General features: G+C 38.4%; 1 protein-coding gene across 3 annotated transcripts; it reads left to right on the forward strand.

The window, feature by feature from the left end:
• The first annotated feature begins 344 nt into the window (after nucleotides 1-344).
• Nucleotides 345-8405, forward strand: LOC111783405 (chaperonin 60 subunit alpha 2, chloroplastic). 3 transcript variants are annotated; one of them, XR_002813369.1, is made up of 10 exons: nucleotides 345-533; nucleotides 619-793; nucleotides 1285-1406; nucleotides 1506-1713; nucleotides 1798-1943; nucleotides 2056-2362; nucleotides 4003-4253; nucleotides 5996-6196; nucleotides 6387-6774; nucleotides 8066-8405. XR_002813369.1 is itself a non-coding variant. In XM_023664329.1 (9 exons), exons 1-9 carry the CDS (start codon nucleotides 468-470, stop codon nucleotides 6672-6674), a joined length of 1764 nt encoding a protein of 587 aa, XP_023520097.1. In that variant the 5' UTR covers nucleotides 345-467; the 3' UTR covers nucleotides 6675-7039. The 3 variants fall into 3 exon arrangements, 1 of the variants encoding a protein (XP_023520097.1); XM_023664329.1 differs by lacking the exon at nucleotides 8066-8405 and having other exon boundaries at nucleotides 6387-7039; XR_002813370.1 differs by lacking the exons at nucleotides 345-533; nucleotides 619-793 and having other exon boundaries at nucleotides 1337-1416.
• Nucleotides 8406-11000: the final 2595 nt, after the last annotated feature.

Below are 11000 nucleotides of genomic sequence, written 5' to 3' on the forward strand. Positions count from 1 at the left end.
CCATTTGTAATAGCTCAAATCTCATCGCTAACAGATATTGTCCAATTTGGCTGGTTACATATGGTCGTTAGACTCACAGTTTTAAAACACATCTACTAGAGAGCTCTGGTACCATTTGTAATAGTCCAAACTCACCGCATATTGTCCACTCTAGCCGGTTACATATCGCCGTCAGACTCACAGTTTTAAACACACGTCTACTACAGAGCTCTTAATACCATTTATAATAGTTCAAGTTCACCGCTAATAGATATTGTCCGCTTTGATCCATCTAGACAGGTTTTGGTTCATATAATCTCACAGTAACCTAAATAAATCTCTGTACACCATTCGTATGACCAAAGCGAGTGAGGGAGAGCTCAGGCATGGATTCCGAGTCCAGACTGGTGTAAGTGGATAAAACCCCCACTAAACCTCCGTTGGAACGAACCGTCGTCTCTTCTCTTCTCGACGACGCCAACAACCTCATGGAAGTCCCCGCCCGTCTTTCTGCTCCGGCTCCCGTTCCCCGAACTCTGCTCTTCCCTGTAACGGTTAGTCTATTTCTTTCTCTGTTACGGCAAATCTTCTCTGTATATGCATCCGTTCCGTCACTTAGAGTTTCTGGATGTTCTGCAGAAGCTCGGTGGGAGTCAAAGGCTATTTCGGTGCGCGAGAAATTCATGGAAGATGAGAAATCTTGTCGTCAGGGCCGGTCCTAAGAGGATTTCTTTTGGTAAAGAATGCAGAGGGGCATTGCTAGCTGGTATTGATAAGTTAGCTGATGCTGTTTCTGTCACGTTAGGACCCAAAGGTTTGTGGGCCGTCATATCCTCTTTAATTCTACTCATTTTCTTGAGCTTGGATATGCCATATTGCACATGCTTGTGTGTGTGTGTGTGTGTGTGTGTGTGTGTGTGTGGGAAACTAATGTCTAATTCTTACTGTGCTCAATTTATTGGTTAAATTGTGTGCTGGACTTAAAGTGGTGAGTTTATGATGTTGTTTCTGTAAACAAAATGGCTTTGCATTATATTTTAGTTAATCAATTGCTTCTAATTTGAAGAAATTTAGAAGGAAATGTATGAGCCTATGGAAACACAATTTGCTGGAGTTGCAATTTCTGAAATGACTAAAGGAAAAGAGGGGAAAGTTTGACCATTAAAAAATTCTCTGGCGTGTAATTTCATTGGTAATTAGTTATTTATTGTTCAATCTACCCTGTGAATGGTTCAAGAATGATGCATAGTAGCTGTATCTTATCAGTCTTAGATATTTTAGTAGTTTTTTCGCCAAAACGTGCAGGACGCAATGTTATTCTCTCAGAAAAGGAAACGCTTAAAGTGGTTAATGACGGGGTTACGATTGCTAAAGCTATTGAGCTTTCGGATGCAATTGAGAATGCAGGAGTGGTGCTGATCCAAGAGGTTATTCATGGTTGTTAGTTAAAATCTCAATTGTTCTAAAACTTGCTTGGGTTGGGTTTAAACATCTAAGATATATATCTTTGAGTTGTTGGCTTTCAGGTTGCTAGTAAAATGAATGACTTGGCTGGAGATGGAACCACCACTGCAATAATTTTGGCACGTGAAATGATCAAATCTGGATTATTGGCAGTTTCCTTTGGAGCTGATCCGGTTTCGTTAAAGAAAGGAATGGATAAGACTGTAAAGGAGTTAATCGAGGTCTTAAAGAAGAAAAGTACTCCTGTACAAGGAAAAAATGATATTAAAGGTTCTTTCTTCTCATCTGGTTGAACACTGGTGAAGTTTCATTTGGGAAGTAAATGGTGCTGAGCTAGCCTCGTCCTTTCTGCAGCTGTTGCGATGATATCTTCTGGAAATGATGAATATGTGGGGAACTTGATTGCTGAAGCTATAGAAAAGATCGGCCCTGATGGTGTGATCTCAATCGAGTCGTCCAAATCCTCGGAAACTTGTGTAATAATAGAGGAAGGAATGAAGGTAAACGATTTAGCTGCAAAACCGCTCGTGTAGTCTATGTCATGTGCATCTGAAAATCTATATCGTTGTCTCTTCATTTTTCCTTATGGTTCGATTGTATCTCTTTCCACAGATTGATAAAGGTTACATGTCGCCTCAGTTTATTACAAATCAAGATAAGTCTATTGTGGAGTTTGACAATGCAAAAGTCCTAGTAACCGATCAAATAATTTCGACTGTCAAAGAAATCGTTCCTTTGTTGGAAAAGACCATACAACTTAGTCTTCCTCTGCTGATAATTGCAGAGGACATCTCGAGACAAGTTCTAGAAACTCTAGTGCTGAACAAGGTACAGGGTTTAGTTAATGTGGCGGTTGTAAAATGTCCTGGGCTCGGTGAAAGAAAGAAATCTCTATTGCAAGATATTGCACTAATGACAGGTGAACTAAATGCTTTTATGAACTGCTATATGCATGCTTAAATGTTTGTTATTTCAGTGGCACATCTAAGTAATAAAATTTACTCAAGACTTGTGTTGCTCTTATACATTTGCTTCGGGGTTTTGGACGAGGGGAGGTTTTCTGGTTCAATGACATTATACATCGAATTTTATTTAATTATATTAAACATTATGGTGGTAATGTGAACTTATCATTTTTTATTTAGATGACAGCTCTTGATTTTCCGTTCAGATTTTTTTGAGTAGCACTTAAAATGCTTGCATATATTCTTAGGCTTTCTGTCAAATCACACATCGGTTGGAGAGGGAAACAAAGCATTCCTTATAAGGGTGTGGAAACCTCTCATTTGTAGACGCGTTTTAAAACTGTGAGGCTAACGGCGATATGTAACGGGTCAAAGCGGACAATATCTGCTAGCGGTGGGATTGAGCTGTTAGACATGGTATTAGAGCCAGACACCGGACGGTGTGCAAGCGAGGATGCTGGACCCCCAAGGGTTGTGATTGTGAGATCCCACGTCGGTTGGAGAGGGGAACGAAGCATTCCTTATAAGGGTGTGGAAACCTCTCATTTGTAGACGTGTTTTAAAACTGTGACGCTGACGGCGATATGTAACGGGTCAAAGCGGACAATATCTGCTAGCGGTGGGATTGAGCTGTTAGACATGGTATTAGAGCCAGACACCGGACGGTGTGCAAGCGAGGATGCTGGACCCCCAAGGGTTGTGATTGTGAGATCCCACGTCGGTTGGAGAGGGGAACGAAGCATTCCTTATAAGGGTGTGGAAACCTCTCATTTGTAGACGTGTTTTAAAACTGTGACGCTGACGGCGATACGTAACGGGTCAAAGCGGACAATATCTGCTAGCGGTGGGATTGAGCTGTTAGAAATGGTATTAGAGCCAGACACCGGACGGTGTGTAAGCGAGGACGCTGGACCCCTAAAGGGTGTGATTGTGAGATCCCACATCGGTTGGAGAGGGGAACGAAGCATTCCTTATAAGAGCGTGGAAACCTCTCCCTAGTAGACGCATTTTAAAACTGTGAGGCTAACGACGATACGTAACGGGCCAGAGCATATAATATTTACTAACGGTGAGCTTGGGCTGTTACACTTTCCATTCATTGTTACACTTTCCATTCATTGCTTGTATTGCATTTTGCCCTGAGGTTGTATAGCACACCTTTGTGTCAGTTTTCATGGTTACTGGAAAGATCCTAGAGTATTTTTGGGACGTGTCCAACTTTTCACAAAGCTTCAAAGCTATACCATGAATATTTGAGATGGTAGAAACTCTATTTAAATCTTTCAGGTTTATTTTTCAGAGTGCAAATTGAGACCTCAATATAGGTATTTTGGTGCTATTATTTCTATTCTTCTTCTGCCCTTGATAAGCTTTATAGTAAGTCGTTTTTTTTCTGTTCGAGCACTCGTCATCCTTGCCTCCCATGTTATGTTAAACTTGTTAAAGTAATGATATAACTAAATTCACAATAACCCATCTGCTTAAGCTTTTGGATTTAGTGATGATTTAACATAGTATTAGAGAATGATGTTATGACTATCTGATTATGTTACGATACGATATTAGATAGTTGACTTTATTTTAAAATCGTCAGGTGCTGATTTTCTCTCTGGAGATTTGGGTCTAGGACTCGAGGGTGCAACGTCAGACCAGCTTGGAATTGCTAGGAAAGTAGTTATAACATCTAATTCAACTACAATAGTTGCAGATCCCTCTACTAAAGCTGAAATTCAAGCAAGAATTTCACAGATTAAGAAGGATCTTGTTGAAACAGATAATTCCTACCTCTCGAGAAAACTTTCGGAGAGGATTGCTAAGCTTTCTGGTGGAGTTGCTGTCATCAAGGTTTGTGGTTTAAAACTATAGTTGGAGGTGCAGCTTTTATGAGAATTTTCACCATTTATTTGACTAGATGATTTTCCTGTAATGTGTCATATGCTGGTCCTGACTAACTGAAATTTTTTTCCTACGCTTATTAGCTATGGACACCATGGCGATGGGTTTAGTTCTTCCTCGTCGTATTAACTGAAAGCAGATTACCTTTAGTGCAGTATTTAAATGGAAGTTGGAAGTTGGCAGTATCTTATATATCAAAAGGAGAGACCCTTCAAAGGCCAAGGTTTAGAAAAACACTTTTCAATTGAATATAGGGGGTTATTGCAAAAAGAATCACTCCATGATGAGACCACAAAAACAACCGTTTCTTGAAGATCCTTCCTCCTTGTCGCCTTCTTCTCCTTGGAAGATGTAATAGCCCAATCTCACCGCTAGCAGATATTGTCCGCTTTAGCCCGTTACGTATCGTCATCAGCCTCACGATTTTTAAAACGCGTCTGCTAGGGAGAGTTTTCCATTCCACACCCTTATAAAGAATGTTTCGTTCTCCTCTCCAACCGATGTGGGATCTCACAATCCACCCCTCTTGGGGGCCAGCGTCCTCGCTGGTACACCGCTCGGTATCTAGCTTTGATGCCTTTTGTAACAGCCCAAGCCCACCGCTAGCAGATATTGTCCACTTTAGTTCGTTACGTATTGCCGTCAGCCTCACGGTTTTTAAAACGTGTCTGCTAGGGAGAGGTTTCCACACCGTTATAAGGAATGCTTCGTTCTCCTCTCTAACCGAGGTGGGATCTCACAAAAACTCTTGCACTCCTTTTTTCAAGTGAACTTTCCTAAGGAGAGCCCTTATTGCATCACACAAAAGGATTTTTGCCTTACGACTGAAAATTTGGCAGTCCCAATGAGAGGGCTTATGTGATGCTGGGTGGGATTGAAGGTCTAGACCAAAAGTGTCAAGGAAATCTCCACCATAGTTTCAAGGTGAATGGAACACTTAGAAGGAGATTCTCATCTATTTAGGTTCCTTTCTTGAGATTTTATCCCGAGTGTTTAAACTCTCGAGAAACATGGTCGAGAAGAAAGCATTGCACATCTTAGGATAGGTAGCCTTCCAAATAGCCTCCGAGAGCTGCAAGTTGGATGCTTCTTGTTCCTTTGTGAGCATGTTAAGAGGGGTCCAAGACATTTGAAGAGAAGGAACATGAAGAACCACAAAGAGCCGATCTTCTTCTTGTTGTATTGCAGCATGTGCTCCTCCTTGCTCCTGAGTTTCCTTACAGAACCTCTCTAAGTGCCCGATTAAATGACACCTCCTACACGTCACATCTGGCTTTCTCTAGCTTCTAATGTTTGGATGATTATGCTTCCCACAGTGCCTTGTTAGCAATCCTAATCAACTTGTCTGAGTATTCGTTAATGGACTCAGAAACCTTCATGTGCATTCTCTTGAATTCCCTCTCCAAGTTCAACATTTTCATGTTCTTAATCCTTTCATCTCCTTCATACTCACCTTTGAAGAATTCCCAGATCTTCTTTGCTGACTTCAAGGCCATAATTTTCTTGAATATGATATGAAACACAGCTAAATATAGGCAGGCTCTAGCCTTTACTTTCTTGTGACCCTATCCTTGCAAGTCTTGATCTGGTTCATTGTTGTGTTATTTTCTTTACGAACAGTACAACATCCAAGAAGTAAAATATTTTCTTCTGCTTCTTTTTTATTGTATGTGGTAATGTGGTCAAAGCAGGTGGGAGCACATACTGAGGTGGAACTTGAAGACAGGAAACTCAGAATTGAGGATGCAAAGAATGCGGTCTTTGCTGCCATGAATGAAGGCATTGTTCCTGGTGGAGGTGCTACCTATGTTCATCTCTCTGAATTTCTTCCTACCATAAAACATTCAATGGAAGATCGAGACGAGCAGATCGGTGCCGATATTGTGGGCAAGGTATTGTGGATACCCCTTTTCTCTGCCTTTGTTTCCACCTCTCTTCATTCTTTAGTGGAAATCGAACTGCTATTATCTTAATACCTCTTTGATATGGTGAAATGGAATGCTTAGACTTGGATGCTAGTGTTCTTGGTAGATAATCCAAGTATTCTATTATGAAGAAGATGAATATTGCAACATATTGCAGGCACTTCTTGCACCAACAAAATTCATTGCAAGTAACGCAGGCGTTGACGGAGTAGTTGTTGTGGAGAAAACTCGAGCCTGCCATTGGCGACATGGGTATAACGCAATGGCAGACAGGTATGAAGATCTTATTAATGCTGGTGTATTAGATCCTTGCCTTGTTTCAAGATGTGCACTTCAGATTGCAGCCTCAGTTGCTGGGATCATTTTAACGACTCAAGCCATAATGGTGGACAAAATAAAGAAACCAAAGCCAGCCATTCCTCATGTTCCTGGAATATCTCCATGAACGCAAAGAAAAGAAAAATAGACGTCCCGGGAGTTGACATGAAAACACGAGAGATCCGCCATGGCTTCTCTGCTAAGCTTCTGAGCTTGAGTTGAATAAGGTAAAGGTTTAAATAGCTTTCATGTTGTTATGAAGCATTAGATTAGGGAAAGCTCCCATTTTCACCTGTGGCTGATAATATGATGAAGGAATTTAACTTATAGGAACTGGGTTTAGCTCGTCAAGTTTGCCCCTGTTTTCTTATTACCACAGTTTTGGTATTGTTATTAGGTTTCTCTGTTGTAAAATATCAACATTTTGTAATGACAGTTCCATCATCTTTCATGTCCATAGAAATGTGAGCGGCTGGTCGTTTTGGGCCAAAATGGATATCCATTTTGGAATTGCTTTGTGATTAAAGGGTTCCTATTATGGTGTGAATCTATTTTAGAGTTTTGCAAATAGGGACCCATTTTGGGTCATTTTGAAAGTACATGGACTAAACCGAACATTTTATGTTACCGTCCAAGTCTATTGTTAGCTGATATTGTCTTCTTTTGGCTTTTCCTTATGGGTTTTCTTTCAAGATTTTAAAATGCGTTTACTAGGGAGAAGTTTCCACACCCTTAAACAAAATGTTTTGTTCTCCTCTCCAATCGATGTGGGATCTCACACTCCACCTCCCTTTGGGGTCGAGCGTCCTCGCTGGCACTCGTTCTCCTCTCCAATTGTTGTGGGATCTCACCATCTACCTCCTTCAAGACCTAGCGTCCTTGTTGACACACTGTCCGTTGTCTAGCTTTGATACCATTTGTAACAGTTTAAGCTCAAGCTAGCAGATATTGTCCTCTTTGGGCACTTCCTTTCAAGGTTTTAAAACGCATATGTTAGAGAGAAATTTCCACACTCTTATAAAGAATGCTTCATTTCCCTCTCCAACTGATATGGGATCTCACAATCCACCCTCCCTTTCGGGTCCCACTGTCCTTGCTGGCACTCGTTTCCCTCTCCAATCGATGTGGGATCTCACAATCCACCCTCCCTTTCGGGTCCCACTGTCTCGCTGGTGCTCGTTTCCCTCTCCAATTGATGTGGGATCTCACCCTCCACCTCCCTTCGGGGCCCAGCATCCTCGCTGACACACTGACTGATATCTGACTCTGATACCATTTGTAATAACTCAAGCCCACTTCTAGCAGATGTTGTCCTCTTTAGGCTTTCCCTTCCGAGCTTCCTCTCAAGGTTTTAAAATGCATCTGCTAAAAAGGTTTCCACACTCTTACAAAGAATGTTTCGTTCCCCTCTCCATCCAATGTGGGATATCACATTTTAGAAGTACGTTAAGATACTAGAATCCGTTGAGCCAGTGAGCTGTTTTTAGTTCTATCTTCTGATAGCAAATTTTTCTGCAGTTCATTGCTGAAGCAAACAGTAAGATTTACAAATGCAGTAGCAGATCATGAGAAGATAAAGACTGAAGTGTTATACCAACCTGCATTAAGAAACGATAGCTGCAGCTGCTTTAAGTAAAGTGTAATACAAGTTGCCTTCTGCCTATTTTAAGACAAAAAGTTAGGAAATAAATACGCATTTATGTTAGCTCAATGTGAAAGAGAATTAAGATAGGTTTAGAAACTGTGTTTCAAAGTATGTTTTTTTTTTTCTTTTCATTTTTTAGAATAAAAAATTATGTGTTTAACTACGATACGATGAGTTGCCCTCGTGGTCAATAAGCATCATATAACTTATATCCGACGAGCTCTTTCGAATGTAGTAGAGTTGATTAGGACACTTATAGGTGTAAAACGTACGTATTTGAATGAGTTTTTTCTTAATTTTTACCCATTTTCTTCGATAAATTTAAGCAAATAAAGTTAATCGTTTGAGAATCGTGGACCGTGATTCAAGTATTTACAATAATATTAACTCGAGTACATTATCTTTTTGGTTTCCAAAGTTTGGACAATGCTAATTTTGTTAGGGGCATTCAAATGACTCGGGAATTCGACCCATCTAAACCATAAGTTAGGTTAAGTTAGATTTTTTTTTTTTTTTTTTTTTTTGGGTTAAGTTGAATTTTTTGATAGTTGAAAAATTCCAGTCAGTTTGTAGGTTGACTTTTTTTTGGTCAATTCAACTCAACTAACTCACGTAAGGTTACGAATCAACCCAACCTTATTTGAATATTATGAGTATTTGGATGTTAGTAATACACTGCGACTCGTGAATATTTAATATTTAAATTTTATGAGATTTTAGTTATTAATGTAATATGTTTTTTTTTTGGATAAGTAAGATTCTTTAAAATAATTAAAAAAAAAATAATAATAAACACGACAACCGTTCAACCCAAAAATAGAGGGTTGGTCCAAAACATTCCCCGAACTCAACCCATACACACTCCTAAATTCCGTTTTTCTTCACGAAATATTTACCTTTTGAAAATGACTGTGGTTAAATTCAACACCATACCAACCTACAGAAGTTTCAGTTGAAGCCTACACACATAGCTCACTCATGCTAATGTATACTTGCTTGGTCTCTAAAATAAATGCCCTTAATAGCTTTCCTAATAAGAAACACTTTAATTTGGTTTAAATTTTCCATTTAATTATTATATTCTACTATGTAACATATAATAACATAAAAACTTCTCTCTAGCACACGCGTAACAGGCCAACGACAATACGTAACGAGCCAAAGCGGACAATATCTTCTAGCCGTGGATTTTGAGTTGTTACAAATGGTATTCGAGTCGGACACTAGGTAGTGTGCCGTCAAAGACACTTGTAAGCTGGAACCCCAAAGAGATATTGTCATCTTTGTCCTCCTAGCAGTGGGCTTGGATCGTTACAGCGCTGGAACCCCAAGGAGATGAATTGTGAGATTTCACGTCGGTTGGATAGAGGAACAAAAGCGGATGAATTGTGAGATTACGTATTAGGTTATTATTAATAAGATTAAAATAAATCATTATGATGATGAATGGTGGCTGATGTGTATGAAATCTTTTGCAAATTATCATCGCCATTATAGTGAGAGGTAACCATCATGGTAGCTTAATGTCCAAGCTAAGTATGTCTTCCACTTCCAACTCACCATTTCATTCAATTTTAAGTAACCAAAAATAAAGCGAGCGAGACAAAACGTTTTTTTTCCCGAGTTTAGACTGAGCTATTTAGTCAATGATATAAGTCTGAACAACTAAATCAGTTGAATTATACTCGAGATTGAAGATAACTATTTGATATATTTCTTTAACAAAGAACAACGTTAATTGTATTTTAAATTACAAGTTTACCCTTTACAACTTTAGTTCCGTGCTTATTAGTTCTATAAATTATAAGAATGTTTAACATGCTCGTAACTTTAAATTTTGCGAGAAATTAAAAGAAAATTACCCTTAAAAGTGAAAAATAATTTTTGCAATAATAATTCTATATAAATAAATAATATTAGAATATTTTTTTGAAACTATTTTCAAAATTTTAAAAATAAAATTTTTGAGTTTAAAGGTATAATTAAATTAATGAGTGTCAGACTTTCACATCTTTATAAGAAATATTTTATTCCCCTGTCCAACTGATGAAATCTCACAATTCATTTTCTTGGGGTTCCAGCATTGTAACGACCCAAGCCCACCGCTAGGAGATATTGTTCTCTTTCGGTTTTCCTTTTCGAGCTTACCCTCAAGGTTTTTAAAACACGTTTACTAGGGAAAGTTTCCACACTCTTATAGAAAATGTTTCGTTCTCCTCCTCAACCGATGTGGGATTTCACAAGTGTCTTCGACGAACACTGCCCAGTGTCTAGCTCTAATACCATTTGTAACAACTCAAATCCACCGCTAGAAGATATTATTTGCTTTGGCTCGTTACGTATCGCCACTAGCTCATTACGCGTGTGCTAGAGAGTGTAATTATCTCATGAAATAAAAATATATAAAATTTTCAATTATCAAAACAAACTGTAATTATGATTGTAATTTATATTAATTACTTGAACAAAGTTAAAATTATATATTTTTTTGTTTAACTTTTAATTTAGATTTTCAATTTAAAAAATAGTTAAATAATTACAAAATTCTATTAATTGAAGAATTAAATCAATGATTATATTTATAATGAGAGAAATAAAAAGTCAACTGTAAAATTATTTTTAATAAAATAATAAAATAAATAAATAAATGATAAACAAAATTTTGGTGCAAGTCGTTCAAGGACGTGTGTTCCACCAACTCTTGAAACGGTGAATTAAAAAAATTAAATTAATGAAAAAATAAGAAAATAAAAAAACTTCGAAGGGTTTTTATTTTCTGCATGCGAATGCACCATAGTAACCGTGTTC

Source organism: Cucurbita pepo, chromosome LG20, assembly GCF_002806865.2.
Source record: "Cucurbita pepo subsp. pepo cultivar mu-cu-16 chromosome LG20, ASM280686v2, whole genome shotgun sequence".
NCBI lineage: Eukaryota > Viridiplantae > Streptophyta > Magnoliopsida > Cucurbitales > Cucurbitaceae > Cucurbita > Cucurbita pepo.

Coding starts and splice junctions, on each gene's coding strand:
- LOC111783405 (XM_023664329.1), top strand. CDS start 468: ATGGAAGTCCCCGCCCGTCTTTCTGCTCCGGCTCCCGTTCCCCGAACT. Junction 794..1,284: donor TGTCACGTTAGGACCCAAAG/GTTTGTGGGCCG, acceptor CAAAACGTGCAG/GACGCAATGTTATTCTCTCA. Junction 6,197..6,386: donor GTGCCGATATTGTGGGCAAG/GTATTGTGGATA, acceptor AACATATTGCAG/GCACTTCTTGCACCAACAAA.